Below are 15,625 nucleotides of genomic sequence, written 5' to 3'. Positions count from 1 at the left end.
TTGAAAACGTTTTGCCAGCTCATGATGGACCAATACAATAATAAATTCACTGTATATGCGTTTCCTATGTTTTACCTACATATATACACATCTTTCATGTAAGGGTGTGCACCGGGCACTTTTAGTGTTTTGTGTTTTGGGTTCTGATTAGCTTGAGGTTTTGGGTTCTGATTTGTTTTGGCAAAAACACCTGACGAAAGGTTTTGGTTCTGATTTACGGTTTTGGGTTCTGATTTATTTTTAAAAAAGTGCTAAAATCGAGTTTTTTGTTTGTTTTTTACTCCAACGCTATTATTAACCTCAATAGCATTCAATAACAATCATTTCCACTAATTTCCAGTGTATTTGGAACACCTCACACCTCACAATATTGTTTTTAGTCCAAAACTTTGGACCGAGGCAGCTTTCTGGACTGCGTAGTGGAGTGGCCCCGGTACCCAATTTGGTACCGGGGCCACAATAAAAAAAACCTTAACTGGTCTCAATTCCACTGCACAGCTATCTGGACTGCGTAGTGTAGTCACCCCGGTACCCAATTTGGATACCGGGGCCACAATAAAAAATCCTTAACTGGTCTCAATTCCACTGCACAGCTATCTGGACTGCGTAGTGTAGTGGCCCCGGTACACAATTTGGTCTTTTTGGGAACTACATATAGAATGAAAATATTAATAGAAATGGCAGTTCCTCTTTTTGGGAACTTAACAAGAATTAGAGCATTTTTTTTTATTCAGAAATGATGAGTCTCTCTATTAAAACTCCTTTAAATAAAATAGTACGTATTCTAGGAGACCCTGTTTATATATTTAAATTGGTTCTGCAAAAATATGCATGATGATCACTGTACAGAGATCTGTAATAGAGCAGCGATTAAAGTGGCCTGATTAAAGGTCATGTAAGATCTTAAAGCACTCACAATTATATAGATACTGTATTCTCGTTAAAGACGCTGCCTAACGTGTATAAAAGTTGGCACTTATATAGCGCTTGCTTCACTGGGTGATGTGAGCAAGCGGGGTGTGTTAATATGTAGAGACCCTATCTAAACATTAATATGATAGAACAAATAGCAGCGCTGTATACGCTGTGTGTAGGTAAGGTAAGGATCTCAAATACCATGACACTCTGTTTAGCCTAATCCCTGACAATGTAATATCACGGAAAGCCTATTTGATTATCAAGGCCAATGGCTAGCTTCTGCTAAATCAGAGTATGCAGCGCACGTCTAACACCAACATAGCTGTGCCGGTGACATGGCCTGCAGGAATATCTCTGATGGAGATAGAACTAGGCCCCAAAGAGCACATAATGCCAAAAAAAGAGTTGCAAGATGGTATTGTCCTTGGGCCCTCCCACCCACCCTGATGTTGTTAAAATAGGACATGCACACTTTAACAAACCAATCATTTCAGCGACAGGGCCTACCAAACTACTGTGGCTGAAATGATAGGATGTCCCTAGTTGGCCAAGATCCTTACCCCTGCTTATTTGAGCTACATAAGCTACATATGGCCATACATTTGTTGTCCGGATTCGGATAAAAATAACTCCAGACAGAAGAGGTGGATTTTTGGGTCTTCTGACCAGGCATGACGATGGGCTTTTTCATCCCATGGACAACAACTGTTTCCACCCCTGGTGGCTCATTTATGATAACCACATCAGCATCCTCCTCGTCAAGTTCCTCCACAACGCCAGCTACATCAATAGCCTCCTTGACACCTTGATTATCCAAATCTGAATCTACACTGTGGGTCATCCTTCCAGCACATGCAGAGGGTGTGCTGCAAATGGTGGATGGAGTCACCTCTTCCCGTACAGTGATGGGAAGGTCAGGCTTCGCAACCACCAACACCCTTGGACTCGCCTTGGGGATTTGTGATGTCATCTGTTTAGAAGACAGAGTTGTTTGCTGTTTTGTTGTTGTTGCTGACAGCATAACTCTCTTCAATTTTTTTGAGAGGGGGGGAGGAGGAGGGCTTAGATCCTTGGGTGAAGCTGAACCACTAGTCCTGAACACGGGCCAGGGCCTAAGCCGTTCCTTGCCACTCTGTGTCGTAAATGGCATATTGGCAAGTTTACGTTTCTCCTCAGATGTTTTCAATTTTCTTTTTTTGCTAATTTTAGTCAACTTTGGGATTTTGGATTTTACATGCCCTGTACTAGGAGATTGGGCATCGGCCTTGGCAGACGACGTTGATGGTATTTCATCGTCCATGTCATGACTAGTGGCAGCAGCTTCAGCATTAGGAGGAAGTGGTTTTTGATCTTTCCCTACTTTATCCTCAAAATTTTTGTACTCCATTATATGCAGCACAAGAGAGCGTACCCCTAAACCACACACACTGGGCAAAGCCTTTACAAATTATCTGCGGCACAGGAGAGTACCACTGGACTGTAGTTATACAGCAGTACCTAATTTTTGTGACAGCTGGAAGAGTGAACATAATGTGACTTTGAATTGAAATAGTACTACCTAATTTTTGTGACAGCTGCAAGAGTGAACGTAATGTGACTTTGAATTGAAATAGTACTACCTATTTTTTGTGACAGCTGCAAGAGTGAACGTAGTGTGACTTTGAATTGAAATAGTACTACCTATTTTTTTCAACCTAATTTTATTTTTTTTCGTATAATTTTTTTATAATTTTTAGATTTTTTTTATATTTATTTTTTTATAACTTTTTAATACATTTTTTATAACTTTGGAATAATTTAGAAATAACAATGCCCTTAGCAGAACAGAGCACAGGACACAGCACCACTGGAATCAGCAGGACACAGCACTGCACAAAGCACCACTGGACTCAGCAGGACAGAGCACAGGACACAGCACCACTGGACTCAGCAGGACAGAGCACAGGACACAGCACCACTGGACTGGACTGAGCAGAACACAGCACAGCACAGCACAGCACAGCACAAGAAATCACAGGACAGAGGACCACCTAACACACCCTCCCTCTTCCCTGATCAATGCCCGAGTGAAGATGGCGGCGGCAAGCGGGGAATTTAAAGGATCCGGGTATCCCGAGATCCGACAGCGGGATTATGAGTCAGAGCCTCGTTTTATGTTTCGGAATCTGCGGGAATACCCGGACATCGCTCGGATCTGACTCGGAATCACACTGTTCGGGTGGGCTCGGATTCCAGACATCCGAGCCTGCTCATCCTTACTTTCATGTAGCATATTTTATAAGGCATATTTTAGGATAAGTGGTTATTTTATAAAATGTACTGAGGACATTTACATATCACAATAGTAATTCCATTGTGGCAATTACCGGGTCACTTTGATATTCTCGACTGTACAGCTCATGACAGTTGTTGAAGATGTATTCATAAGTAGAGTTGAGACAGGCCTTCACACAATCCTTCACAACCTGACTTGCCCTGGGGGGACTCTGTAACTCTTGCACCTGTATGGTGTAGACAAAAAAAACAAAAACATTTATATAAGTGTAGAAAAAAAATAGATAATTAATTTTATTTTTGTTCATTTTTAATAATCACCTGTTTGAAATTTAACAGATCAAGAACTAGAGTCTAGCCTATTCAATTGTAATGTACAAATGTGCAAACACAGTACAAATATTTCATAATTTAGTTTGCAAAAACCTTCTTATGTATTGAAATCCATAGAAGTAAAGACATTCATTAGCCATGTCTGTCTGAGAGGGCCATCTAGATAAAAGTTACTAAGCTGTAATGCATTAAATTTTACTGCCCATTTACTAAAACACAATGTCAGGGCAATGAGCTGCCACCAGAAAGGACAGTCATCTGCTCCACCCACTCTGCACCAGAGGGAGCATACTGAGTACCTCCTAGCCACAGGTGGATGTGGCTAGGACTCCCAGCACTATGCTGGGGGGGTATTATATTTTGGGGGTTTATTTTATTAACCTCTGGCCCTAGACCACACAAGCTACCCACATAGACTGGGTGAGGTACGAGTCTACGAATGACATAATGCCAACTACAGTAGGAGTGACATGAAAATTACGACTGCTGTAATTCTGACATAGAGGAAATACAGATTTGATGAAAAAGTTACAGACAAGAATTCCCGGCGGCTGTATAATGTTTTTTTAGGTAGGGATGGATATTATTCAGCCGCTGGGTCCTCGCATTGCCTCCTCCACCAGAAACTTTCCAGAAGGCAAAAGAAATCTAACTGTCTCTTACCCACTTACAAGGCTTCCGTAGCTGCTTCCACTCTGAGCCCTAAAACTGATTGACTAATGATTACCAAACCCCTTCATGTTAAGTTAACTCTTGCTAAGCTCAATACTTTTTCTTTAATATAAACAACCTCTACGTTTATGCTACTTCGGGCCAATACCTGCCCTCTGCTATCTGTCTGTCACTTTTTTATCATGTCTGTATTTCTACCATGTTGGATTTAGAGCAGTCGCGATTTTCATGTCGCTCCTAGGGGCATATTCAATTCTCGTCATTTTCCGGGGCGTTAAAACTATTACCGTTATTACGGTAATAGTAAGCTGGATTTCAGCTCGCAGCTCCCTGATCCAGCGAGAAAACTACCGTAATAACGGTATTTACGTGCACTATTACCGTAACAATGGCAATAGTGCGCGGCGTGCGAGATTTTTGGCGTTTCCGCCAAGAATTTAATATGTCCCCTAGTGTTGTCGGAATTATGTAATTCGCAAATATGACCACCACCGCATAGAGTAGCAATTACAGTCCCCATCACAAGGTTTGGGGAAAATGTTTTATTAATAACATTATTTCAATTATATTATTTATTTTTTTACTATGGCGGTTCACATTCAGTAGCTGGACAGTGGTAACAGTTGCAGTTTAGTTTAGCTACATTGGGTCTCGATAACAAATGTTAATTTCTCAATGTTTCTCCTGCTCATCGCTGAATGCTGCTAGGGTTAAACTTGCCACACATCTCTGCTCTTCATTGTTTGTCTCAGGGCTTGCCACTGTTTAGTAAGACAGCCCAGAGATTACTTACAAAGGAGAGCTATCAGCGATAATGGTATTGCTGGTTCTTAAAAAGAGGACACCATTTTCCAAAAAGGAGCAATTAAAAACAAGGTGTATCTAAAACTGACTAATTTGTTCTCTAGACCTATAAGAATATTGATTGCTTATAATAAAAATATGGCCAGAAGTTCTTTTATTTTAAAGTTTGTGTTTTCTTTAGAGAACAAATTTGTTGAGTACAAAGAAGTACACTAAAGACATGCAGCCTTTTATACACAGAAAAACACAAAGTAAATACAATTATATACATTTTTTTCTCTATTTTTATGTGTATGCCATGAAAAAGAGAGCGTGGTTTACATTTACACCTTCCAAGTGTTAAAGTGAATGGCTGTATAGAAAAATGTGTTATGATTGTTGGGCGAAGAGGCTATCCCAGGGCAATGTGGGGTGTTACCATGCCCTTTAAAGGTAAAACTAATGGAAAGCTCCATTAAGTTAATTTAAGAAAATAAGCTAAAGATAAATATAAAGTTTTATAAAAACAAAGTTAAATATTGCATTTTGCTCATTTAGGAAGAAAATATTTTTTTTCTCAAATGATCCTTTTCACCTTCATTCTAAAGAATGTTATGCTGGTCAGTAGATCAACAGTGGACTTGAGGTCTTGAAGTCGCTCAGGACTGCTAGCAGGGAAATTATTCTACAAGAAAACAAGACAGAGAAAGCATGGTGTAGTCGTGGATTATAGTATTTTAGTGGTTTTCAATTTACATAAAAGATTACAAACAACAGATTTTGCAAAATATGTTGTCTTACTAATGGTGTACGAAGAAAACAAAGCTTCTGGGAACGTTACTATTATTATTTTATTTATAAAGTGCCCACATATTCCATAGTACTGTGCAATGGGGAGATAAACATACATTACAATAGTGAACATTAGGAATGAGCAGGGCTGCCCCCCGAAATTGCGGGGCCGAGTACAAATGTAACAAGCATGGCCCCCTTCCTTTCATCTCACACCATGCCTTCAGTTTTAAATTGTTCTTTACCCAACAATTGCCTCCCCCCCTTTCTCTACAGTCACCCCCATCCCCGGTTACATCTAACCCCTGCTGTAATTTACTTACCTCTTTCTGTCTTATTGCTGTCTCCTTTCGGTTCCTCTCTATTGACTGCGCTGTGACGTTATTAATTAATTTCTGCCCAGTAGCCGGGCACCTGGAGGGCTGGGACTGGAGCAAATGACAGCTGTGGGGTCCCGAAATCTTTGGAGCGGAGGAAGACATGCTGCCTACAAGGGTGCCCACTGCCGCATCCTTAGTTTCGCTCGGTGGACTCTCCCCACACCACCTCTCACATCTCTGGAGCATCTGCTGCCTAGAAATGGTGCCCGCTACCTCCCTTAATTCACTGTAGAGGCCGACGCCCCTAATAAATTTGTTTGGGCCCAGGGCTGGTGGGGCCTCACTCTGCTGTTGGGCCCCATACTGCTGTACTCCCTGTATATCCCTGATGGCGGCCCTGGGAATGAGAACCCTGCTTTCAAGAGCTTGCAATCGAATAGGAAATAAGAGTGATACAGAAGTGATGTGCATGTTTAAACAATGGACCAGCTGCATGTGCTGAGGGATCCAGCCATGCAGATATAAGGGTTTTGGAGCTACTTAAAAAGTGTTGATAAGACCATATAAGAAACTCTGTTATTTTAAACAGGTTGAACGATGACTCCCATCACCAAGTTAAAAATAAATCTCACATAATAAAATTACTATAAATCATACGTACATGCCTCACATGCACATCTACAGGATGTTTATAGGAAGATACCTCTTCTCTATGAATCTTTTCCTTACTCCACTAGTCCTTGTATAAACATGTTCTCAGAGCTTTCTTGTGGCATATTGCACTAGGTACCAAATGGCATTCCCAAAAACATCAATTACATTTTATTGAGCATTAACACTTTTGAATGCTGCAAGCAACATCGGAAATGATGAGATGCAAAGCAGCGTGAATACTTATCAGCAAGATCTACATGGATCCATTCACTTCCGTTAGTTTTGAACGCCCAGCATCACAGCGTCTGCTAGGCCTTGTTGATGTAAGTTAAACGTATTTTGATTGATTGATTGTAATGCCAGTATGGTGCTTTAGGCAACATCAAGCTTCAAGCAGTCACTGAAAACTCATGTGTTTGGAGAAGTTTACCCTGCCTATTCTTCAGCCTATACCATCATCCTCACACTTTACATTCACCACAGATTCAACCTGCTTGTATCTTACTTGTGCCCCATTCTCCCTTTAGATTATAAGCTCTTCATCCTTTCATATTGGCTTGTTTTATAGTTTGTAATGTATGTATTTAAATCACAAACACAATGTAATTTAGGAATTTTTTTTACAATGTATGTAAGACATTGCTAAAGAGAACAAATATTATGAATGAAATGAATGACAATTAGCTCCGCTCTCCATTCTAAATGTTCTAATCCACAAGCAGAGCCCCACTTAATTACCAATCTACCCAGTAAAAATAATAATCTCATGGGTGGGTGTTATGGAAATATGGTTAAGGATGGAAGTGATGTGATGGAAGTGGAGCACTGATATTGGATGTGTAAACTGAGCACTTTACGCACTCTGAGCTACAGGTGTTATCATATGAGGCACAGCAAAGACTGCTCTAGAAAAGGTTAGGCTATATTATATACTGCCATGGCATTGACATATGCATTGTATTACAATATATGATGGTATGAGACTATTATATTTTAGCATGGGAATGCATTATATACACTGGTACAGGGACTGCATTATAATATGCTGTGTACTGGTATAATACTTTATTATATTTTTAGCATCAACATGAAGAGGAGAAGGTATGTTATAGTAAGGCCAACCTTGCCAAATAAAATATTTCCTAGTAGATTAAACACAAGAAACATTGAAACTAGCCACAAATTGGCCACTGCTGGTCTCAGGACTGTATTGCCTATGACATTAGTTGTCGTTCTAGTATGGGGCTGTCCTATATGCTGGTATGGGGTTAACAGATTCACTACAAATTGCATGATAGTGCAGCATGTATAACATCATGGAATTATATACTGGCATTGGACTGTGTCATTCCCATATAAAGTAAAGTAAATATATTACGTGCTGGCAACAGGCTATAGTATACTGTATATCATGTATAATGCCATTGGGGTCTATATATATATATATATATATATATATATATATATATGTGTGTGTGTGTGTATATACATATATATACATATGTAACATATATATATATATATATATATATATATATATATATATATATATATATATATATACATACACCCACACACACATATATATACTGGTGTGTTATTTATACATATGTACACACACATATATATATATATATATATATATATATATATATATATATATATATATATAAATATATATATATATATATATATATATATATATGTGTGTGTGCCAGTTTGTACAAGTGTATACGGATGTATGCATTATATTACTGTAGTTGGATTATACACATTGCATTGTAGCCACTAGGTGGTGTATTTTGGACACAATATTATTTCAGCAGTCATTCAAGATGCATATTCTAACTCTTGTACTACAAAATGTATTATGATGAAAAGTGTGTTACATTTAAATTGTTTTGGAAAATTAATATAACTTTTGCTAAAGATTTTTTTACTCCACTCATAAAGAACTTCCAACATATTACAATTATCTATAAAAAAAACAACACATAGGAAACTGGATTATACTTAAAAACAGATCATTAATCTACACTGAAATTAATGTATGTATATAATGTATAAACGGATCAGCAGGAATAATAAATATCTATAGCATAGAAAATTGTTCACCATTTGAAACACATATTATAAACAGACATAGAATTTCTTTTTACCCTGTACATTGAAAGGTCAATACGCAGGGAGTTGTGCAGTTGATCAAGCAGCTTCACAAATCTCTCCTTCTGTTAAAGTAAATGTAAACAATGCACTTTAAATCACTGCATTTTGGTATAATTAAAGATCCACATAACAAAACAAATGAAAATAAGCATAACAATGCTGTATTATGTATATTCAGGTATATATATATGACCATTATTTTATCAAATTAAAGCACACAGACACCAAATGTAATCATGAGGCTTTATTTCTACCCATTACAATATTAACATGTCCAATTTTGCCACATCAATTATTTACCAGAATAAATACAGAAACCCTAAGGGTGCCCACATTATAATCTTATGGATAGTTGATGTAAAATACATAACCTATGTACAAGTGCCAGCATTAAATGTTAGTGGTATGTGACATCACAAAGTGATGTCACTCACCAGTCGCTTTATAATGAGCTACTCTAGTTTTACTGCATTCTTGATAGCATTTGCATTCAGTATTTCTTCAATGTTGGTTGACTGAAGAAGAAATGAAATCTGCTTAAATAGGGATTTTTTTCCTTTATATGAAAAATTTAACTTGATGAACAGTTGTCTTTTTTTCCATTTTAATCACTATGTTATAAAACAGGAATGTAAAGGTTTCAATTTCAAAGCACATCTCATAATATTTTACAAAAAGTCAGTGTTAGTCTTCTGTAGAGAAGACAGCAAACAGTGCAGCTCAAGCCTGTGTCAGAATCTGCTGAGATACTCATATCAATGCTTTAAAGGTGGTAGGTCAGTATTGAATCATGGGATTACAGCTACAACTGGTTTTGGACTGCTTTTGTCTAAGACACACTGGACAGGTAAGCCGACTCTCCTGGAAACACCTGCTTGCAAAAGTATCAATGTAGCTGTGGTTAACGTCAGGTGTTGCCTGAATCGTGTAAGATGCTATTACTGTCATGTTCTAAAAATCTAAGCACTAAACATTTTCAAGTAAGTTTTTCTTGGAGTGCCAGCTTTTCTTATTTTTGAGTCGATGTATGCAGTTACTTAGTTGTGCTTCCACATGGAAGTCCCAGTTATAATTTTGACTTCATTACTCATAGATTGCAGTCTTGACATTTGTTTGCTTAATCCTACTATACAAACCAGATTTCCTACGGTCTCAACATATGCTAGTTTCACTCATAACACATAAAAGGGTGAAATATGTTCGATGCTGGTACATGTTTCTTTTCTTTTCCTAAACATTTGCTGTACAGCATAAACCCTGTTGCCTTGTACACAGAAGAATAGGAACTAGATGACAATGTAATAACAAACTGCTAGCTGCCTACAGAACGGAGTGGTATTATCCATGTCTAGCCCAAAACCCAATAACAGTGATAATAAATAATGTAGCACTCATTTTTTCTCTTCCTAGTGTTGATAAAATAAGATATATTTTCCATCATTGCTTCCTTTTAATCGGTATATGGATTTCCTATTAGGAATGTCTAATTATAGCATACATGTAAAAAGTAACTTACACCAAAGTTTGAGGCGGAGAAGCGGTCTGAGGCAGACACATTGGTTGATGCAGTGGTGTGGGCATAGTATGCATTAATATTGGCAAGAAGGGTGCTCATAACAGCAGGTACTCCTGGGCACATGTACTTAGAGGAGAGGCAGGCAAAATGACTGAAAAATAGGAAGTCAGAAGAAGAGAAGAGCTGAATATAACAAAATATAAAAAGATTGCAGGACGTTAGTTACAAAAGCAAAAGTGATGGAGTAATAACGACAATAGAAATAAAATATAACTGAATGAAGATTGCATTACCACACAACAAGATACAACCCTTCTTTATCATCACACAGGTCTCCTTTTCACAACTTCAGGCTTCTAAAGATGGTGCAGATTGGGGCTCAGTACATTGCATCAAGTCTTGTCATGTCCCAAAATAATTTCAATCGTCCTCCATCTCATGTCTGTATTATTATATTTAGCCAATACAAAAGTGGTGTAAATACTTGTATAAACTGTAAAACAACTGTAGCATATCACTATATGGGGTGCTGAGTGATGTGAGAGAGTGATTAAAATAAAAATATAATTCCGCATAGTTGCTCATACATAGGATGACTACTACTGCGTGTCTTCTTTTTTCTCATTCCACCATTTTATTTACTGCAGCCAAAGCTTATACCACTAACAATACACCAATGGGTGATCAAGACAAGTAGAATCGACTGCCCCTGCAACCTGCCAAGCCAGGCTCCCCAAGTCATCCCGGAAAGCCACAAATATCAATTGCATTATAGCTCTGTATTACTTCCCTTACTGTGATGAAAAATATATTTTTGCTATCGGACCCAGAGATTGCTTGTTATTCCCCTGCCTTTAGGTAATGTTTACTCCAGTGGTGGAAGTGGGCTGGCATATGGTGGTATGCTATACTGCCACATCCCCTACTGCCTTCATTCTTCATGGTAAAACTATCACATTCTATACACTTACATTTTCAATACTGCCACCTCTAAATTTCCACTTTAACCACTGGTTTAATCACAATGTATAAATAAATATGAAATATAGTTATGCTTATTACTCTGTTGCACTGATTAATTATATCCTAAAGGCCATAGCAGCAAAATATAATATTATCTTTAATGTAATATTGATCATATCAGTGGTTAAAGTGGAAATTTAGAAGTGCTGGTATGGATCTTTGAAATGAATGGCTGGGGGCCACCTAGGCCCCCCCCCCCCCAAAGGTTTAGGGATTTTGATAGTGTGAAATTAATTTTAGATGCCTTTTAACACCATATAGTATAATATAAAACATATGAAATGATTTAAGGCTATCCACTCTGTGTCCCCCACCTCTCCTGTGTCCAATTACCTTTCCTCTGCGCCCCTCCACCTCTCCTTCCAGTCTCCTTTGTGTGCTTACATTTTCCCTCCTATCCCAATAATATTATAATAAAACTTTCCAAAATATCTCCCTTATACCTTACCTGTTACCCTTTAACTTTCCCGCACCTGCTTCTTTTCTCTGTTCCTTTCTGTCCTTATCTTCATTGCAGGTATCTCCCTCTCTCTCTCCCTACCTGCTCTCCCCTGTGCCTCACATCCTGCTTGTGTCACTCCTCCCTTACTACTTCATCCTATCTATCCCTACTCCTATTATTACCTTTTATTAGTTAGGTCACACTCTTGTCCCTCCAAAATCGCACTGTGCCCTCATTTGTCACACTGTGCCGCCCCTCTATTTCTCTCTCTCTCTGTGCCCCCCCCTCCATCTCTCTCTCTCTCCGTACCCCCCCTACATCTCTCTCTCTCGCTCCGTGCCCACCTATATCTCTCTCTCTCTCCGTGCCCCCTCCATATCTCTCTCACTTGCTCCGTGCCCCCTCATATCTCTCGCTCGCTCCATGCCCCCTCCATATCTCTCTCTCCATGCCCCCCCTTCAAGTCTTTGTCTCTCTCTCTCCGTGCCCCCCCATGTCTCTCTCTCTGTGCCCCCCTCTCTCTCTGTGGCCCCCCTCCATATTTCTCTCTCTCTCTCTGTGCCCCCCTCCATCTCTCTCTCTCTCTGTGTCCCCCCTCCATCTCTCTCTCTCTCTGTGCCCCCCTCCATCTCTCTCTGTGCCCCCTCTCCATCTCTCTCTGTGCACCCTCTCGATATCTCTCTCTCTGTGCCCCCCCTCCCTCTCTCTCACCTTCTCTGTGCCCCCCCTTCATCTCTCCCCCTCTCTGTGCCCCCCCAATCACTCTTCCCTTCTCTGTGCCCCCCCATCTCTCTCCCCCTCTCTGTGCCCCCCTCCATCTCTATCCCTCTGTGCCCCCCTCCGTCTCTTTCCCACTGTGCCCCCCCTCCATATCTCTCCCTATGTGCCCCCTCTCCATCTCTCTCCCTCTGTGCCTCCCCTCCATCTTTCTCTGTGCCCCCCCTCCATCTCTCTCTCTGTGCCCCCCTTCCATCTCTCTCCCCCTCTCTTCCCCCCCTCCATTTCTCTCTCCCTCTCTGTACCCCCCTCCATCTTCTCTCCCTCCCTGTACCCCCCTCCATCTCTCTCTCCCTCTCTGTGCCCCCCCTCCATATATCTCCCCCTCTCTGTGCCCCCCTCCATCTCTCTCCCCCTCTCCGTGCCCCCCTTCATCTCTCTCCCCCTCTCTATGCCCCCCTCCGTCTATCTCTCTCTCTCCCTTTCTGTGCCTCCTCAATCTCTCTCCCCCTCCCTGTGCCCCCCTCCACCTCTCTACGTCTCTCTGTGCCCCCCCTCCATCTCTCTCCCCATCTCTGTGCCCCCCCCTCCATCTCTCTCCCCCTCTCTGTGCCCCCTCCGTCTATCCCTTTCCCTCTCTGTGCCCCCCTCCATCTCTATCCCCCTCTCTGTGCCCCCCTCCATCTCTCTCCCCCTCTCTGTGCCCCCCTCCATCTCTCTCCCCCTCTTTGTGCCCCCTCCATCTCTCTCCCCATCTCTGTGCCCCCCCCTTCATCTCTTTCCTCCTCTCTGTGACCCCCCTCCATCTCTCTCCCCCTCCGTGCCCCCCTCCACCTCTATACATCTCTCTGTGCCCCCCCTCCATCTCTCTCCCCATCTCTGTGCTCCCCCTCCATCTCTTTCCTCCTCTCTGTGCCCCCCCTCCATCTCTCTCCCCCTCCATCGCTCTTCCTCTGTGCCCCCCCTCCATTTCTCTCCCTCTGTGCCCCCCCTCCATCTCTCTGCCTCTGTGCTCCCCCTCTATCTCTCTCCCTCTGTGCCTCACTCCATCTCTCTCTGTGCCCCCCTCCATCTCTCTCTCTCTGTGCCCCTTCTCCATCTCTCTCCTTCTGTGCCCCCTCCATCTCTCTCTCTGTGCCCCCTACATATCTCACTCTCTCCCTGTGCTCCCGCTCCTTATCTTTCTCTGTGCCCCCCCTCCATATCTTTATCTCTATGCCCCCACTAAATATCTCTCTCTTTTGCTCTATGGCCCCTCCATATCTCTCTCTCTGCCCTCATTAATCATTCTGTCCATCTCCATTCTATACTTACCTTTTTATGACCGTTTTTCTTCTGTCGTCTTCTCCTCTTTTTCTTCTCTGCCTTGTGTTCTTTTCTACTGTGCTACATCTGACTGCTCTTCTGGCTCCTCTCTGCTGCAGTTTCACTGCCAGGGCGTGACTTCATCACGTCCCGACAGTCAGAATGGAGCAGAGAAAAGTCAGAAGAGCTGCCGGATGCAGCAAAAGCGGGGTAGGAGGGCGGAGTGGAGTACCTCTCAAACATGGCACTTCCCCGCCTTGCCTTCCCGTCTCACCGCTGACAAGGCTGAAGAAGTGGGGTGGAGAAGTGCCGATATGTCATACTGGCACATACCACCCCACTTCGAGCACATGACCTATATAGAAGCACTTGGCCTGCAATTTTATTTGCAGCATGTATCTAAAACAATAAATGCACCCTTTCCCTTGTTTCATGCCCCACTACTCCAGTTTCTCACGTCATGGCCTGGTATATGGACTCCACTCCGTATCGCATTGCAAACTCATCCACTATTTCCTGGGCCGTTTCGTCAAAGTAAACCTTCCAGGCATCATCCCCTTTGGCATCTGGAATCTTCACCACCCCATTATTTTGTACGTCCGTTAGGTAGTGGAATAGGTTCTACAAGAGGAAATATTAACAATAATTGAGAAAAGGTAATGCCAGATACAACAGCATATTAGCCTTTCAATGTAGATTAATACAAAGTTAAAAATAAAAAAATGGAAAGTTCTTGCCAAGTCAGAAATCATCATCCGCCTCTACTGTCGCAATGCATTTCTTTGATATTCCATCAACATTAAGTCATTTAAAAATGGCTTGAGGATCAGTGAAGATAAGGACCTTACGAACCTCATGTAAACAGGTGTATTGTACATGATATGGTGCCACCTTCTCCTCCCCTTTTATCTCCACACTGATGTGCAGTCTGATAGCCCCAGATACTGCAGATTTGTCTGTGCGCTTATCTGAAAACAAATAATGCTGTCAGGAAGTTTAACATTTACAATGGTAATCAGGACACTTAAAGGCTTGCATAGTATAATAAATAGTAAGCAATAAACCATTGGCTCTCCCTGATCTTGTGCAGATAAGGGCTACATTTATCAAACATTCTAAAAAGGAAAAGAGGATGTGTTGCCCATAGCAACCAGATTCTAGCTATCATTTATTAAGTACATTCTATAAAATGATAGCTAGAATCTGATTGGTTAATATCGGCAACACCTCCACTTTCCTTTTTTAGAAGGTTTGATAAATCTATCCGTAATTAAAGTAAATCTGTTATCACATACAGCACAGTATAATGAGGCAGGTAGGTCTCATAAGGTGAGTGTCTAGACCCATTAAATCAGTAACTAAAGAGTTGAGTCGGGAGATGAGTTGCCTAGAATTGCCATCACCATGGCATGTCTGGAAAAAGTATCAGTACACATATGTGAGGATACCACCCTTAGCTGGGATGGCAGTTACCCTCTGTGGGATTCAACTCACTCGGGTAGACCAGAATATATCCACAATAAGGCTTTAATACGACAGCACAACACCACAAGACGTTCACAAGTTACAGGGTAAATGGTAGCATGTATCCTCCAGCAGCCTCTTGCAGTCAGCACTCCAAAGTAATAATCTCAGTCTCTATCAGAGTCTTATCATCCTTCAATATTACCACTACTGATTAGCTAGACAGTTACGGTGTCGCCTAGCTTG

The 15,625-nt window shown here is 41.2% G+C and overlaps 1 protein-coding gene across 9 annotated transcripts in view; it reads right to left on the bottom strand.

The window, feature by feature from the left end:
- UNC13A (unc-13 homolog A) overlaps positions 1-15,625 on the bottom strand; it is a 179,967-nt gene that overhangs the window by 94,480 nt on the left and 69,862 nt on the right. For all 9 annotated transcript variants that reach the window (XM_075204761.1, XM_075204754.1, XM_075204755.1 and 6 more), the window contains 6 exons: positions 14,768-14,883; positions 14,373-14,536; positions 10,429-10,579; positions 8,906-8,974; positions 5,576-5,665; positions 3,285-3,419 (listed from right to left, as the gene is read on the bottom strand). In XM_075204761.1, coding sequence (XP_075060862.1) covers positions 3,285-3,419; positions 5,576-5,665; positions 8,906-8,974; positions 10,429-10,579; positions 14,373-14,536; positions 14,768-14,883 — 725 coding nt within the window. The remainder of the gene's footprint in view (positions 1-3,284; positions 3,420-5,575; positions 5,666-8,905; positions 8,975-10,428; positions 10,580-14,372; positions 14,537-14,767; positions 14,884-15,625) is intronic.

Source organism: Mixophyes fleayi, chromosome 1 (assembly GCF_038048845.1).
Source record: "Mixophyes fleayi isolate aMixFle1 chromosome 1, aMixFle1.hap1, whole genome shotgun sequence".
Lineage (NCBI taxonomy): Eukaryota > Metazoa > Chordata > Amphibia > Anura > Limnodynastidae > Mixophyes > Mixophyes fleayi.
The sequence above is the reverse complement of the archived record's forward strand: the minus strand, read 5'-3'. Positions and strand labels throughout refer to the sequence as shown.